This window comes from Pteropus medius, unplaced genomic scaffold, assembly GCF_902729225.1.
Source record: "Pteropus medius unplaced genomic scaffold, Ma_sr-lr_union100, whole genome shotgun sequence".
Taxonomy (NCBI): domain Eukaryota; kingdom Metazoa; phylum Chordata; class Mammalia; order Chiroptera; family Pteropodidae; genus Pteropus; species Pteropus medius.
This window is the reverse complement of record NW_024356335.1, coordinates 2,891,506-2,908,729: the sequence shown is the minus strand read 5'-3', so window position 1 is coordinate 2,908,729 and position 17,224 is coordinate 2,891,506. Positions and strand designations below refer to the sequence as shown.

Sequence of the window (17,224 nt, the reverse complement as noted above, 5' to 3'; positions counted from 1 at the left end):
CCTCTTCCCTGCCCGGGAGCCCGGGCTGGCAGGCAGACGCTGCGAGCCCAGGGCTCGGCCAGGCAGGGCTGATATGAACCATCTGCGTTGTCTTAGGCCGCCCCTCTGCCCACTGTCCCTCTGAACTCGGCTGGTTCCCGCGGGCCGTTTGATGCCTCCCAGGGTCACAGACCCCCGCACACAAATCACCGCCGCAGGGCTGGGGGTGGGGCGGAGGCGCTGAAACCTAATCCGCAAAGTTTGCTCTGCCGCAGGCTCCGCTCCTTCCCTCGCTCACTCGACCACCCCCCCTTTCCAAACAAGGCTTATTTTTCTTGCCAAAAAAACAAAGTTGGTATCAAGTGTTTCGAGGGAGAAAGTCTCTCCCCCGCCCCCGACCTGGGAGGCAGGGCCCGGGCTGTTGGCTGGGCCCGGGGACTGCAGAGGGGGCTCGAGGAGAGGACGGGTGGGAGGTGAGCTCTGGGCTCCCGGTCAGTGCGTCCGTGCCTTTCCCAGCTCCAGCCCGTCCTGGTCACACGTTTAATGGCCTGGCGGAGGACCCCACTGTCTCTGACCCTACCTCGTTCCTCCCGGCGTCCCACACCCAGATAGGGCTCCCTCCATCGAGGCTCTGTCCCAGGGCGGCCAGAGATGGAAGCAACACTTCCTGCCTCTTCTCCCTCCCCATAAAACAGCCCTTGCCTGTCGCTTTTACGAGGTGACACCCTGCTCTCAGCCCGATCCTCCCTGTGCTTGGAGCCTGGGCTCCAGAGGGAGGAGACTGCGAGCAGTCAGGCGTCTCCAGAGCGCTCCCAAGGCGCACTGGGATCCGCAGGCAGCTGCCCCTGAGCACGGCGAAAAGGCTTTAAAAAGGCGGCCAACAAGTCGGCTGTATTCGAGGCGAATTCCTCCGAAGTTCCCCTCCAGCTCTGATGACTCCGGGGGCCCTCGGTCTGAGATCCTAGAAGCGGCCCAGGGTGGCCGGCCTAGTCCTCTGGAGGGGAGCAGAGTAGAGCCGGGGGGCGCGCGGGTTTCATTTGCGGGGTGTTGGTTTTGCTTTTGGTTTTTTTTTTTCAGCCGGTGCAGCGACCCGGAACAACGAGCAGCAGCTTCCCCAGACGCCCGCGGCTCCCCGCTGTGCCCGGAGGCAAACGCCAGCGGCTAAAGTCCGCGCCCGCTCTGCTGGCTGGAGTTATAGTTGTCCAAGTAGGCAGCTGGGCTCGGGCAAGGCGGCGACGTCGAGGGGCCTGTTGGTGCACCCGGCTGGGTCTGCGTAGACTGGGCGCTGCAGGAAAGATCTGCAAACTGGGGCCAGGGTGGTGGCGGTGGTGGCGAGAATAAAGGCGCCACGGGCCGGGCAGAGAAGCGGGTTTCTGCAGGGGGTGGAACAAAGGAATTCGCCGTCGGAAGAAACGGGGCCGAGCGAACAGCAGGAATGGTCAACCCTGGAGAGACGCAGGGGTACGCGCGTCGGGACCTTAGTCCCAGCGATCCAACGAAATCCACCTCTCCGAGGACCCCAGCCTGGCATCTCCATGCAGCCTCGTGCTTCCTGTCAATCCTGCTGTAAAGGGGATGGTGGGCGTGCACCCCCCACCCCCCCAGTGCCGCCTTTCCTGGGAAGAGGAGACAGAGCGGTCCGTGCTGTCAGCGGAGGCAAAAAATAAAATAAAATAAAATAAAATAAAATAAAATAAAATAAAATCGCCCCAGTCGGTTTCCTCTATTCGTGGGGACACTGCCCCCATTTTCCAGAGGCTCACAATTGAGGCTCCCGCAAAGGAAGGCACCCCTTCCCCCACCCCTGCTGCAACGCTTGGCGGGCACGGGAGACCCTAGCGCGCTCAGAAACGAAAGGTGCAGGGGGCGACAGAGCCGGAGCCCCCTCCTCCCACCCTCGGAAGGGGTGGAGGGGACACGGTTGTAAGGTGCTCGGCTTCTTTTCTCTGCTTGACATGAATAAGGGGATTAGGACGGCGAGTTTCCGTCGTTCACTCCGTCGGACAAAGGGCCCCGCGGGTTGAGCGGCGCAGCCTCTGATTAAACGACAGAGCCCTGTCACTCAGCACCATCCTAGGTACTTGTGTTCGTGACATAATCTTATTAGAAGATAAAACCGGCGAAATCCTTTTCATAATGAAAAGTTACATTTAATGGCTGGATTCGCCCCCACCCGTCCCCGACCTACCCGCCTCCCGTTGCTGTTGGATATGGCTCGCCTGTAATTGGCATTTAAAGCACCGAGTCCGGGAGAAAAACGGGGTTTAGGGTTTTTGTAATCCCCCTAAACTGTCTTTGTTCGAAATCTCCACAGATACAAGTCTGTTAAGAGTAAATATTTGTGGATTGATACAACCACATTTCCCCCCTGCAAACCAAATCTGAAAAAAATCCGCCCTCCCGCCGCGCTGCGGCCGGGGCGCGCGGAGAAGGGGGGGCTGGGGTCGCGCGAACCTCCGCGCCGGGAACTCAGCTTTTGGGGCCGCCTCGCCGCCTCCAGGAGCTGAGGGACTTTGCACACTTCTCAGGCGGGAAAAAGGTCTTAGACTCTTTTCAATTTTCTATTCCCTCGATAAACAAACCTCCTGAACTCGCTGCTTTTGGGCCTGCCCGAGGGGGTCGGCGGGAGGGCTTGGGGAGGGGCGAGGGCTTTGCTCCATTTCGATCGAAAATACGAACCCTCTCCGCCAGCCTCGCTCCCTTCCAGCGGGTGTAAGTGGCTCCGAGGGGACTCGCTTCTCCCGGTCCCTGGGAGGCCCCACCAGGCAGGGTGCCCCGAGTTCAGCCCAGGAGAGCGCCCGGAGCTGCCAAGGGCCCCCCTGAAACGCTAAAGAGCCCGAAGGCTGCCGCGGGGAGGCCCCCCACCCCACCCCAGGCTCCCGGCTCCAGCTCAGCCCGTCCCGGATCGGGTTCCTTCATAAATCAGCGGCTGGGCGAAAGGGCTGCGCTTTAGAAAGAGCAGGACCGTGTGCGCATATTAGAGCGCGAGGTTCCCAAATCCGGGCTAAACCCCTGGTGACACCGAAATTCATCAACCGCCGCTGGCGCCCGCGGTTCGGCCGGGGAGCCCGGGAGCCCAGGAGCGGGTGCACCGCGCTGCCCACTCAGGGTAAAGGAGAACGAGGAGCAGGCCCCCTCAGAGAGGTGAGCCCAGACGAGGGTGCGGATGGAGACCACTGAGAGCCGCCCCACGCGCGCCCGGGGCAGCGAAGGAAGCTCTCCCGCCAGGAGAAAGGCAGTTATTCTAACCTTTCCTTCTCTAGCAAAGGCTCGCCCTGCAGGGCATTCCCGCGCCAAGAGGGCAGTGACCCCTACTCTCACCCCTCCCAACCCTTGGCCAGTTATCCCCCAAAAGCTTCCAGGCTGGGCGCTCTCGAGAGAATCCCAATTATCCCGAGCAGGAATCTGGGCTATCGAGAAGGTCAGGACTTGAGGATTTAGGGATCCCATTGGCTTTGGGAGTTAGACCCGCCTGGGGAAAAATCTGCTACAGAGTAACTCTGGACCTGCGGGAAGTTACTTAACTCCTTCAGCCTCGGTTTCCTCGCCTACACGTGGAGCTGGAGTGAGTGATAAATGCATATCGCAAACACTCATGAAAGGCCAATACCTTCTCCTTCTAGAGGCACAACTGTGGCCTGCCCCTCCGGGGTCAGTAAGGCTCTGCTCCTGCGATTTCACATCTACACTGGCCATGTTCAAGAGTCTGTGGAAGAAAAATGGGACCTACGTGCCTCAGCAGTAATGGGGAGGAGTGGGGGGGAGGTCCATCCACAGGCTGCTGACTCCCTGCCTGCAAGGACCGGTTTCTGACAGCCAGACCTGCCCCATTCCCTTTTCAAGGGAAAATTTCAAAACACAGGCCCCAGACCTGGGTGAGGAGCAGGAAGGTGGGCTCGGCCCCTCCAGGAGGCCTGTTTTGGCGGCCACACTCTCCGGGCCTCCCACGCAAGGCAGACAATGCATTCCTGCCAGGCAGGGGCTCTGGCTCACTTCCCTGGCAGGTGGGCAGGCAGGAAACATACATTGACTGAATGCCCAATGCAGGCTGGCACCTTTGGGTTTGTTTCACTTTATCCACAGAGACAGATTCGTTTTCCCCTGTGAGATTGGAATTATCACCCCTATTTCACAGAGGAGAAAACTGAGGCTCAAGAATAGCCATCGGCCCTTCCCTAAAGGCCCTTGGCCTGTGTCACTCAGAGATGTTCTCCACCCCGGATCTCTCACTGCAATCTTACTCTTTCCTTTGAAAAATGTGCCCCACGTTGGGGACCTCTATTCGGCAGAGGTGGCCCCTGAGCACGTTGGTCCTCTCCATCTCCACAGGCTCAGGCAGCTTCAGGCCTAGGCGGGCACCCACACCCCAACAGCCCAGTAACTATGGCAATTCAGGAGTCACATGACAACAGTCGCTGAGTCCCTGAGGAAAGCAGAAGGCAGGAGAAGGGGAAGAGCAGTCACACCCAGCTTGTCTCAGCCCGGCACTGTTCCTCCTCACCCCTCATTGCTTCTGCAGCACCCAGCAGGGCTGAAGGTGGGGGTGGGGTGTGGACCCCTGGCGGTCCTGTGTCCTGAATGTTCACTCAGCTTTCTGCATCTAGCCAGCAGCTCTTTGGGCTCCTCACTCCTGCCAGCCCTGGTGGGCACCTCTGTTGCTCTGGGCAGCCCTCAGAACCCTCTCCGGCTGGCAAGTACCTCGCAGTTCCCAGGGAAACCTCTTACAGCACAGGCTGGCCAGGAAGCAAACATCTTTGTTTCTTCTGGAACCAGACTCCAGGAACCAGGTTTTCCCTCCGTCGACACTTCCCCCAGTTCACGAAGTGCAGGGCCAGCCAGGTGCTCTGCCATTAGCCAGCTCTGTCGTTGGTCCAGGCCAGTCTGACCCAGGCTCCCAATTGAGACAAAGCCCCCTCCCCAACCCCCATGTATTCACACATCTTCGGGGCCCCTATATTCCCCCTGACCCTCTTCAGGGCCCCAGGGTCCACCGGGCAGGTCCAGCGGCTGTCAGTCAAGAGGCTGAACAGAAATGGATAGAATATTGCCCCGGGAATAACAAAGGAAGGGCCCATGCAGAAATTTATTTGTACTGATCAGGAGAAGCAAAGGTACAGGGCAGCGAGGAAGTGCTGTCAGCCAGGCCTGAAACCCAAGAAAGTTGCCATTCTGAGCACAGTGGCCCCTTATACCCCACCGCTCCACCAAGCAGCAGCAGTTAAAGCAAACATAGGCCCTTCACTGCCCCGTCAGTTACACCTTTCCCCCAAAATTACACAAACTTTGAAAGATTTTTTCTGAGAGAAGATGGATGCTTCAGGAGACTTGAGGTCAAGGCTAGGCTGTTTAAAGTATATTATTAACAAATAAACATTTACTGCAAAAAAAGAAAAAAAAGAAAAAAAAAAAAGAGAAAAACCCTATAGGCCACCGGGGAACCAAATCGTGTTGCTTTTGGCTTCAAATGACAGGAGACATTTATGACATGAATGGAGAACACCAGCCGGTCGATGAAATGGCAAACGTCTGCCACTTTGCTTCCTCTGCCTTCGTGAATCAACTTTTTCAAATATGGTTTTCAGCCCGGCTCGCCCCTCACCACCACTGCCTCCCCACTTCTTACTGCAGTGGCAATAAATATATATAATTTTGGTTTTGCTCTTTGCTGCCATCAGCATTGAATCTGAGGGCTGGAGAGGGCTGGGTCAGCCAGAGAGCCAAGGGCCCAGGGTCCTCCTGCACCCCCAAGTGACTGACAGCTCGCATGGGCCTGTCCCAGGCAAGACCAACCCTCTCTTCTCCTCTCCCCTGAAGCTGAGGCCTGACTGTGGTGTCCAACAAATTGGAAGTTGTAACTCATGTCGTTGAGAGTATCCTCCATTCCTCGGCCTAACTAATGCCAAAGTAGGATGAGCTGTGCCGCCCCCTTTTTGTTTTAAAAACCTCACAGCCACAGCTGCAGGACAGAGGAAGTTCCCTGGGTAGGTATAGCCCATCAGGGACCAAAAAACCACCCTGGGCTGGAAGATCTTTCTGACAGCCTAGACTTGTGTTGCTCACCTTTTAAACCTCATCTTCTTTATGAGAAACACACCGATCCCTGGATCTATCCCCCATACGCCCCCTCTTCTGAATTTCCCACAGCCTCAGAGATGCTGGTTGAACCTTATTTTCTGTCATTTGAATCACAAAAACAATAAGCATGAACAGTTTTTCCAAATATGAAATCATAATATTGAGTATGCTTTTCCAAGCTCGACTCAGACCCTGGAGATTCCAACGGTCCCCAGTGGAAAGGTCTTTGCTCTGGACCAACTCTCACCCAGCATCGTCCCTAAGGAGAAACAGGCTGGCACACCAGCCCCACCCTGCTGCCTGTCCTTCCTGAAAATTCACAGGTGGCATCTGTTCTCACTCCTACAACTAGAAGTTTCTCTGCCTCTCTGGAGGTGTGCAAGAGGATACTGGACTCCATAGAATGAAGATATCATCGTCCCCAGCAGTATGCTGATGGAGAACCCAGGGCTCAGAGATGGGCAGCCACCTGGCTAAGATCACACAGCTGCTTAGTGCTGGGGCTGGGAGGTGAACTCAGGTCTGCCTCAGAGTCTGAGCTCTTCTCATCACTGAGGGAGGCAGAGCCCTGACAGGGTCTCCCTCAGGCAAAGGGAATGGTGCCCCTCACCTTCCCGGCATAGACAGGCTGATGGTAAACCTGGCATACCAGTTTTGCCACTGCCTGGCATGGAACCCATGGGCAGTTTGGTGTGTGTCCTTGAAGAAAAGGCATTCCTTGCCACACGGATGGTGATAATAACCATCATTTCCAGGCGACAGGATGCCAGGTCCTTTTGGGCATCTTATCTCTTGAATCCTTATAAGAACACTTTCCCCAGGGTGGGTACATCCCCATTTTACAGAAGAGCTTCAGGTACGTGCCAGGGCTGTGCGGTCCTTAGCCTGGCTCCAGTGGACCAAGCAAGAGGCAGCTGAGGGGCTCCAATCACACACCCCAGAGGAGATCCTCAGAGCCTGCTTCCCCCACCCGAGAAATAGCCAGCAAGCAAATTAGGCTACGGGAGCCCAGAACCTGGGGAATACAGGGTGAGCCAGGAGTCAGCTGTGAATAATGCCTCGGGTCAGCAGCAGACACGCAGCCTCAGGAAGGCCTTTGCTTACCCTTCCGCCTGCAGCCGAGGTGCTGGGGTTAAATGGAGAGCTGTCCTCCCAGGGGCCAGAGGGTCCCCAGGCTTGGGCTGGCAAGAAAGCCCTTCAGTCCTCAGATTCCCAAGAAGAGCACTATGAGGCCTATTATAATTATAATTATAATTATAATTATTATTATTATATAAGACAAAGCGCTGGCTCTTCCTTCCAGGGAGATCCATCTCTAGGCCAGGCCCTCGAACCCGAGTTGCAGTCAGGAGTGCATGCCTACAGCCCTGATTGAATCCGATGGGCCACGCCAGCTGGGGTACCCACTGGTGTAGGGGGTGCTGCTGGCAACTGACACCCTGCAGTAAGGCCTTATAGGAAGCTTCCCGAGCTGGGAGACGCAGGAGCCAGAAAAGACGAGGGCCAACACTGCTCTGCCCCTGTGCCACACCCCGGCTCCACTGCTGCTGCTGGTGCTCCAAGGGGAGGTGAGCCTCCCAGGAAGGCCATTCCCGGTGTAAACACTTCCGAGGAAAGGAATGTGCTGGGAACAGCTTGCTCGGGCCACTGGAGCTGCGTGCAGCCAGCTGGGGTAAATTAAAAAAAAAAAAATCACCCCGGGACTCAGACAGCTTTTTGTGAAACTCAATCAAAGCCTTGCTGCCCACGTCCTGCCGAGGTGGGAGCATCCTACCTGGACAGGCCAGCCCAAGGGGACCCTCGCAGGCTCAGCGGGGCCCTCTCTCTGTGACTGCGGCAGAAAGGCGAGGGTCGCCTGGGCAGGCCCGGCGGGCGGAGGGCGCCGCCAAGCCCCGGACGCCGAGGTGGGCGCACGGCCCGGCCAAAGCCCCGTTCCTCTCCGCGCACGCAGGCTCGCACACGGCCGAGTCTCCGGTCGCCCGACTTGGGAGCTGTCTTACAAGCGATTAGACTCCATTTTGTGACAGATTTTTGGACTCTCCCGCCGACCCTCCCCCCTTCCGGAGCCTCCTCCAGGAATTCGCCACCTCCTCAGGATAGAAACCCTTTCCAGACCAGCGACAGACGGCAAGAAAAGAGTTACATAATTCTATTTGGCCAAGATGCCAAGAAAAAAAAATGGGGAAGGGGGGATAATATTGTAATATTTTCATGTGTTCTCCGGTGGAGGGAGGAACGGGTGTTTGTGATTTTGCGTTTAGAGGCCGCGGCTCCTCCCGGTTTCTAACCGGGTTTTCTATCCCAGGAGCTCGGGCAGCCGAGGGGCCAGAGCCCCGGGCAGAGGAGAACGGTCCGATGTTTTTGGGTTTCTCCTTAGAAGCCCCCAAAAAATGCGTAGGAGGAAAAGGGGACTTTTTCGAAATATGCATGAATATGCCAAGGCCCGAGCTCTCTTTGCCTGTGCAGGGCGTGCCGGTAGATTTGATCAAATGGTACTAAAAGCACCCGAATGCCAGTTAATCACCCCCATGGTGCATAAAACAACGTTCGGGATCTTCGAAAACAAATCGAGAGGAGGAATAGATGTTTAATAAAAACAGCAACCTCTTTCTAAGAACCGAGCCCGGCTGCTCCTCACGGGGAGGACTCGTTTTTTCAAAAGTTACTGTGGAAAGGGGTGGGGGGGAGTGTCAATTTCCCAATACCGCTGACGGGCAGACAAGACAAAATGGAGAAGGAACGTTTCTGTGCCCACTTGCCTGGATTCTCGTCTGAAAGCTTTTATGCACAGATTCAATAAATATGCCTCTGCGATTCTCAAAGAAAAAAATTAATCGTGAAATGTATTCTTATCGTGCAAAGAACGTCGCTTCTCAAGTGAGCCCCTGCTTGCCTGGCGGCACTAGCTCTCCCTGAGAAACGCTGATGTGAGACCCACCTGGGTATCTGTCCCCAGAATTGTCTTCATCACCCATTATCAGTCCCCCATCAGTCCGCCTAGTGCAGATTCCTAATTGGAGTTACTGGAAGAAAGAGGGGGTCAGGGAGGAGAGGGGCACCATGAGGGCTGTGAATAATGCCCACCTGGAGGTCGCAGCCCTGCAGGACCCAGACTAAGGGACTCGGCACCTAAGATTTGCCCTGATCCCAAATTCACTTGCAAACACACCTCCACTGCACTGAAGAAGAAAGCTCTTTAGGTGCCTCTTTTTCTTTCTAAACAAATATACTTTTGACAAAGCAATCGCAAATGTTTAATTGTAAAATGATGGCGATGGGCCGCTCAGCTCTAAGAGGAACACCCAGCTCAGATTTTGTGACTTTACAGTTCCGTGCTCTGAAGAACCAGGGGTATCTATCCTCTCCTCGTTTTAAAAAGAAGCTCCATAAACAACTGGGGCAGGGAGAGAACGGGCAGATTTGTACAAGAGGTTGAAAAGAGTCTTTCCGATGCTTAATTTTTTTTTTTTTTCAAAAACCTGCACAAATGACTTGAGGGCCCATTTCCAGTTTCCTGGGCCTCCTGCCCCCATGTGTTGAGTTGTTCAGGCTGGTGGCTGAGCTGAGTAGGAAGTGGCACTGCCAGAGCAGAGCTCGGGCTGGGCAGGCAGAGTGAGGCTGCAGGACGGCGGGATGTGGGTGGGCTGGAGGCTGGTAAACCCTGCCGAGGGACTGCTTCGTGGGCTGGTTCAAAATCCCTGACCACATTTACCCTAAACTACTTTCCCCATTTTATTTGTGCTGCCCTATGCCTGCCTGTGGCTGAGCTGACTGACGGGCAGCCTCACCTTCTCCTGGAACTAGAATCCCATCAGCCCAGGGCACAATGCAAACCCAATCAACGGCAGTGTGCTTAATGGGGGTGGGAATTTGCTTCAGAGGGGAGACCTCAGGTGGGCTCTGGGATCAGCGAAAGAGCTGAACTCTCTGAACCCAGCCCCAGTTCCTGCTTGCAGAGCCCTGGGCCAGTAGGAAGAGCACAGGGGAGCACAGCTAGGTTAGGTTCTATTGTGAGGCTCGGCCAGAGCCTTTTAGAGTAGAACCCGATTCCTTCTCAAGGTCTCTGACTTGCGGGTCCCACTATTTCCAGGCCTCAGCCAAGCACTTGGAGAGGTATGGAAGGGGCACACCAGCTGCTCCAATTCCTGGCAGGGCCTTTAGAGATTTAGAGACACTCCCTGGGCAGAGCAAGCAGGCTGCACTGACCATCAGGCACTGGCAACCTAGCCTGTTCCCAGAGGCTTGGGCACACGCTGTCCCCTCTGAGTCCCAAACCACCTGAGCAACCTACCCACTCTGCAGCTCCATCTGAAAGGGTTTTCCAGGCCTCACTAGAAAGTTCTTGCAGGTATCCACTGGTCACCGTAATGCTGTGGGGATCCCCATGTCCCCCTTTCAGCTCTTGTGCCTCTCTGCCTCCCTCCCAATCACACTGCCAGGCACAAAACCCAGATGGAAGAGAGAAAAAACAAAACAAAACAAAACCCTGCATCTACTCTTATCTGTCCCAAGCTCCTTGCCAGATAAATCCAGTCTCAGCTAAAAACAAAAGTCAGCAAGCAGGTAGAGCTCAGGCCACAGACCGCTGGCCTCAACTCCGAGGCTTGAGCCACACCAGGGCAGAGCAGGCCACCCCGCCCCAACACATACACGTTGCAAGAAAGAAGGCCTGTTGGGGAAGGCTGACTCTGTCAGTTCCCCACCCCATGGGGAGCCCCAGACTGTGGTTTGCCACCTCTTGAGGTCCTCTTCCTAGACAGCTTCTTCAGCCAACGAAAATTATAAGAGCCAGAGTCCCGCATGGAACGGTTTGGGGAGGATGGACATCATTTTCTCTCCGTCACAGACTAAAAGTACAGCATGAAACCTGGCAGGAAGGGGGTTTGGGGGCTCACTCAGGCAGCGGTTAGCACCCCTGCACTCCACCTCCGTGCTCCAGGAATTCCAAAGCCTCACAAACCCTCCCTTTGGGCTGGAGAAGCACATCGCCGGGGCCTGACTCCCTAAAACACTGCTTTCGTTTGGAAATAAATTCTTGGTCCCCAATTCAGACCTCATTGCGGCCAGGCCCTGTCCCAGGACCACAGCATGTATCCCCCGGTCGGCCCAGGGCCTTGTCCTGCACCCCGACTCAGGGGCCCAGCGCAGGTTTTCCGGACAAAGGACGGCAACTATGGGCTGCCAGAGGCTCCCGGCGGCCACCCCACCAATGTCGGCCGGGCTGGGATGAGTCGCCCCTGCCGGAGATGAGCAGCTCGCGGAGCCCTCGGAGCTGACAGGCCCAGCGGCGCGCAGAGCCGGCGGCGGCGCGGGCGCGGGCGCGGGCCTGGCCTGGCAGAGGGGATGGCCGGGCTCGAGGGCCGGGCGGCGGTGGGGAAGGAGGAGGACGAGAGGCGCTTACTGTTGGTAGTCTTGTTTGCAGTACAGTTTCCGATCCCGGAAGTAGCAGCTGGTGGTGAGGGCTTGCTGACACGCCGCGCACTGCAAACACTCCTCGTGCCAGGACGACTCGTTGACTCGCATCAGGAAGCGGTCGGAGATGGGCCGCTGGCAGCCCTCGCAGACGGCGGGATGCGGGCAGTCGGAGCCTGCAGCGCACAGGACGAGAGCCGGGCCGTCAGCGCCGACCAGCCCGGCCCCGGCATCCTGGCCGCGCGGTGCCGCAGCCCCGGCTCCAAGGGCGAGGGCAGCCGGGCGCGCCGCCCGCGCTCCCCCGGCCACCGCGCCAAGGGCCGGGCAGCCTCAGCGAGTTCGTCCCAGTCCGCGGACTCGGGCGCGGAGAGGCCACGGGCCTCCAGCCTTGGCGCGGCGCTCTCCCCTTCTCCGGAGATCCAGCGCTTGGTGTTAACACGTATGAGAACAAGCACGGCGCGGAGTAGCCGGCTGGGACCGAGACAGCCGAGGTGAGGCTGGGGCGCTTCTGGCTGACACGCCCCATAGTGGCGTTCGTGGTCTTCTGTCCCTAATCTCCCCAAAAGCTTCGGTTTGGGTGACTCAGGGGACATTTTTCTCTTAGAAGGTACCCCTCCCCAAGTGACCTGGCACCACTCCCAAGTTTGCCAAGGTGACCACTTGGGTCCTCCATCACCCTCTGCTACCCGCCTCCTACCTCCCTCCCGGAGTGGCAGCTGTAGAACCGAGGCCCGATGGGGATGGGGATGGCGGCTGGAGCTGTCCCGTCCACCCTCCTCCTAGGTGACGTCCCTGCATACCTCTGTCCCATCAGGATGCCTGTCTAGCTAGATGCCCCTCTGTTGATCACTCCGAGTCTTCTCTCTGTGTTCCCCACATCCCCATGTCTTGCAAACCATTTCTTTTATCCGTTGGCCTGGACGCCTCTTTCCACCTCGGGACAAGGCCCCTGTCCCCTGCCCATGACCACTCGGGCGTTCCGACCCCGCACTCACCCAGCAGCACCCCCAGAGTGGCGGGCCCGGGGCGCAGGGCGTGCTCCTCCATCTTGATGCCGTCCAACATCTTGGCGCAGTCCGTCTGCCCGCGGGGAAAGCACCTCTCCAGCGACTCGGGACCTGTTGCTATATCCATGGGACGCGGGGCGCGCCGCGGGCCCCGCCGGCCAGGGTGCTCGCCTGCCCGCTCGCCGCTGCCGCCGCCGCCGCCGCCGCGGCCCCGGAGCCGGGGAGGCGCGGCCCCCGCGGGGTTGGGGCTGTGGCGGGGGCCGCCGGCTGCCCCCGGCGAGCGTGCAGCGGCGACGCGCTGGCCCCGGGCCCCGGCGTCGTGCGGGCGGGCCGGGGCGGCTGCAGCCCGCGCCGCGCTCTACCGGGCACTCGCAGCCACGCGCGCCGGCTCCTCTGTCACCTGCTTGTCAGCCCCGGAGCCGGGCTGCGGCGGCGGCGGTAGACCGAGCCGCGGGAGGAGACGCCGGCGGCGGTGGCGGCGGCGGCGGGCGGCGGGCGGGGGAGGGGGCGGGGGTGCAGGGGCGGCCCCGCAGGCTGGGGGGGGGCGCGGGCGGCGCAGCGGGGTCCCGGGCGGGGCGCAGCGGGCCGCGGGGCTCCGGGCGCGCTCCCCGCACTACTCCAGTGCCATGGTGCGCCGCAGGAGCCGCTCGGTTTAGAGCCGGGGCTGGCGGCGGAGGGATACTCCGGCCGGGAGCCGCCTCACCCCTCCTCAAACTTCCTGACATTTGAACTCATTGGAGCGCCTCGTATCCCTGCGCCGGGATGAGCCGGCGGCTCCACGTCAAATAGTGCCGTCGCCGCCCCCCCCTCGCGGGAGGGCTCCCCGCGCCCCCAGCTTGCGCCTGACCCCGAGCGCGGGCCCGGGAGCCCCGGCCCGGCCGAGCGCCCCGCTGGCCCCTCGCAGAAGTTTGGGTCGCCCTCCTAACAAATCCTTCTGCCCCACCCCCTTGAAAAATTGATTTGGGAGTTGGGGAATGAAGGCTTTCTTTTTTCTTTCTTGCCTTCTTTATTATTAATATTTTGTAAAGCACTGAGAGGAGTGGCCCCGAGCGAGGCCATACTGCGCAGACGGCGGGGAGCGCAGCTGCTCCATCAGGGGACGGCGCCGGCCAGGAGTGGCCGCCCGGGGACTCCGACTGCTGGCCGAGGTAGGACGCACCGGGCTGAGCTGGCGTCCCCCGGGCGGTGGCGCCTTCCTGAGGCCGGTTTGGTCCGCGAAGAGGGCTGTCTGCCGGGATTGAGGGACGGGGACCGGCGGGAAGAGAGAGCTGCTGGCTCAGGACTTGCCAAAGGGGATCCTGGCCCAGGGGTAGGGGAGTTGGGTCCAGCATTGGGACGAAGGGTCCGGGAAGGCTTCAGAGGTGGCAAAGATTGACTGGAGGGGCGAGCGACGATTGCGGAGGATCCTGGGATCAAGAGTAAGGGACACCGGGCCGGCGAGGAAGGTGCTCAGGCAACGGAGGGTTTAGAGGAAGATTAAGTCTGCGAAAGGAGTCCTGAGGTAGGGGTGGGGGCGGTGGACGAGAAGCTGGACTCGCAGGATTTGGAGTGGTGGCCCCAGGGTTGGGGACTGAAGGTCCGGGACGACGTGGGTTCGGCCGCTCAAAGGAAACCGGATTGGCCGCTGGGTAGGCGATCTTCGGTGGCCGAGGGACCTGGCAAGGGGTCAGTAGCCCTCCCCTGGCAGGGACAGCACCCTGGCCAGACTGGGCAAAGTGAGCCTTGGTCTGGGGAGCGAAAACCCAGAGAGACCAGCGGACTCCGGCGCCCGCGGGGCCTGGCACCCACCCGACCTGGCACCGGCGCTCGGTGCGCAGGCCGCTGCGTCGGGCTGTAGTGCACCGCGCCGTGACCGGCTGTCTTCCGCCCCTGGGTCCCTACGGAGGGGCGGCTCGCCCGGGAGCGGACGGGGTGGGGGGGAACGATGCGGCCCAGGGGCCGGCGCGGGCTGACCCCGGGAACTGCTGCGGGGCGGCTCCCGCCCCTCCCAGAGTGGAGCAGCAGCGCGGAGCGGGGCGGGGGCGGAGGGCATGGGAGGCGGGTCCCCTGACCCCGCTGGAGGCGAGAGGGCGGATCGGATTTGGAGCCTGCGGGAGGCTAGGTCAGAAGTGGCCCCCTGTGCCGTGGGGCCCCGTGGAGGGGCCCGGCTTTGTGGAGGATTAGGGCCTCCCGCCACACCCCAGTACCTGCGTGTGTGTCGGTGAGTATCCGTGTGTGTCTGTGCGTGTCGATGCTTTCACTTCTGAGGTTCTCGCTTACGTGTGCACTCGTGTCTCTGTGCACATACAATATTTCTGTGTTTCTGCGACTTTCTGGGCCCCGAATGTGTGAATCTGTTAATCTAGGTCTGATTTCCCTGCATCTGTATGTGTATGTGTGACTCTGCGAATCCTACCGTGTCTGTCTTTTGTGGTTTTGTAGGTCTTTGTGTATGTCCCCGTGTTTGTCGCTCTGAGGACGTGTATGAATTTGTGTGTCGCCTCGAAGCCTCTGTATTGTGTCTGGGATCCTTTCTGTATGTGTGTCCTTATGTCACCTTAGTGTGTCTGTGTGTATCTCCGAGTTTCTGAATAATTCTGTGTGCTTGGGTGTCTCAGAGTTTTGGAGGATTTGGGGGTGTGTGTGTACTATGTGTAGCTTTCCGTCTCCGTGTATTTCTCGGTGTCTTTGTGTGTCTGTATCCAGGACAGTTGATGAGTGGATGTGGAGTTTCTCTCACATGCCCTTGGGCCCCTGTTCTTGCAAACCCCAGGCCTCAAGCTCCCGAGGTTGGGCCTGGGCCGCCTTCTCCCGGCGTCTGGGGCGGGGGCGCGGCAGCGGCGGAGAGAAGCCGAGCCGCAAGCAGCGGGCACGCAGAGCCCGGCTCAAGGCCGGCGGACCGACCGGGCAGATTCTGCCCTCTGCTGGCAGTGCTGCGTCCCTGCACCTGCTGGTGGGCGACAGCCTGTAGGTGAGAGGGTCCTGGTTCCCGGCCGAAAACTCTTCTTCAGAGCGCACTTGGGAATCCTCTCCGGTTTCAAGCCCTGCAGACCCGCTCTGCACCCCAGAGTCCCGGTGCAAGGTTCCATCCGCGTCCCGCTGTCTCGCACTACCCACTTCGGCTGAATAGGGGTCTCTGTGCCCAGGCCTTCTGGGCTTCTCAGACCCTGGGACTGGCGTCCAGAGCCAAGTCGGAGCCACCGACTGTGTCCAGGGTCGCATTCCTGGGGCGCCGGCTGCCTGGGTCTCAGCGCGGGAGGGAGGACGTGCTATCTGCCCATCGGGTGCCGGTGGCTGGTCTGTCCTGGGGTGCACAGAATCTTGGCAGGTCACCGTGCATCTTTGCCTGAGTCACAGCCCACACCACCAGGACGGACAACGGGAGGGCCAACATCTGGAGGGCCGGCGTTGACGCTCAGGGGTACCCGCGGCTGCCCAGGTGCGGGCCCAAACCAAGCCGCCGTCCTCTCTGGTCCGGGAGTGGGGCTGCTTACTCCTGGGATCCCCCGTCCACGTCCTCCCCGCTCACTGTCCATTCTTCCCTCCCCGCTCCCCCGTGTATCCGAGATCACCCTGTAGGTTCCGTTCCTTGCCCTTTGTCCCCGGTACCCGGGTCCCGCGTTCCCCCAGCTGAGTCGGCAGCCCCGGGTCCTTCGCATACAGACGCTCAGAGGCCCCAGGTCTCTACCAAACAGTCGTGGCTCCCGAGCCTCCCGACCTCTTGCCCTGCTGAAGATGTGACCTGCTGGACGGTAGAACTCGGGCCTAAGCCGGGAGTCGGATACTACCCGTGGGCGGCGATTGGCATCCTGCTCCGCCCGCCTGCGGCCAGGGCGATCTGGTATCTGGCGATGTCCCCGGCGATCCCGGACCCACGACGCCGGCGCTCCGGCTGACCCGGGATTCTCTCTGGCTCGGACTTCAGCGGCAGAAACAGTTTCAGATTTTCGTCACCTAAGGAAAGACCCAGTCGCAGTTCCGAATCGCTTGCGAAGAAGCAAAAACGGAGAGGGAAGCCCTAGGGCGGGGAATCTCAGCTCCCCGAATCCTGTGGGCGCCCTGTCTTCACGGAACCCTCCCCTGTCCCCACTTGGTCCTCTCCTTAGGGCTTCGCGCCCCACTCCCCTACCCGTCCGCGCCTGAGCTACCAACCCCCACAGGCCCGGCCATTGTATGTGACCCCCACACCGCCCACTCCTGCGTGGAGCCCTGACCGGCTTCTGACCAGAGCCCAGCAGCAGGGTCCCCCTGCCAGTTTACGGCCCCAGGTGGAGGCGAGGATCCTCTGCAGGGACGGAGTCGAGGGCGTAGCCCGAGCCGGCGCCGCGGACCACGAAGGCGCAGAAGCTGCGCGGGCGGCGATTCCACCTCGCCAGAGAGCGGCGGCTGCCGCAGCGCCCAGACGCGGCCTGAGTCGGGAGCCGGTGTTCCTGGGAAGCAGCCGGGGGTCAGGAGACCTGGTAGCTCCTGAAGCAGAGCTGGACAGCACCGACACTGGTCCACTGTCCCCACGCTCCCCTTCCCCCGGCAGACTGCAGCCATGCTTGGCCCCAGGATACGTGGCTCTAAGGCTCAGGCCCCTTCTCAGCTAGCAGAGAGATGGATGTGTGTGATACGGAACCCAGCAGCGTCCCACAGACCAGGGGAAAGCGTCAGAGAGCTCACTGAGCCCCTGAGTCCGGTGGAGGCCCACAGAGAAAAGTGGCTCAGATGAGGTCCAAGCTGGGATCTCTCGGACTCGGGGCTGGGAGCAGGTTCTCTCCCTTCTGAGG

General features: G+C 59.7%; 1 protein-coding gene across 1 annotated transcript in view; it reads right to left on the bottom strand.

The window, feature by feature from the left end:
• The window catches only part of LMX1B (LIM homeobox transcription factor 1 beta), an 81,960-nt gene extending 69,346 nt beyond the window's left edge, over positions 1 to 12,614 (bottom strand). Inside the window, exons 1-2 of the mRNA XM_039861434.1 lie at positions 12,462 to 12,614; positions 11,456 to 11,642 (exon numbers count right to left, since the gene is read on the bottom strand). Of these exons, the coding sequence (XP_039717368.1) occupies positions 11,456 to 11,642; positions 12,462 to 12,600 (326 nt within the window). The 5' untranslated portion in view covers positions 12,601 to 12,614. The remainder of the gene's footprint in view (positions 1 to 11,455; positions 11,643 to 12,461) is intronic.
• Positions 12,615 to 17,224: the final 4,610 nt, after the last annotated feature.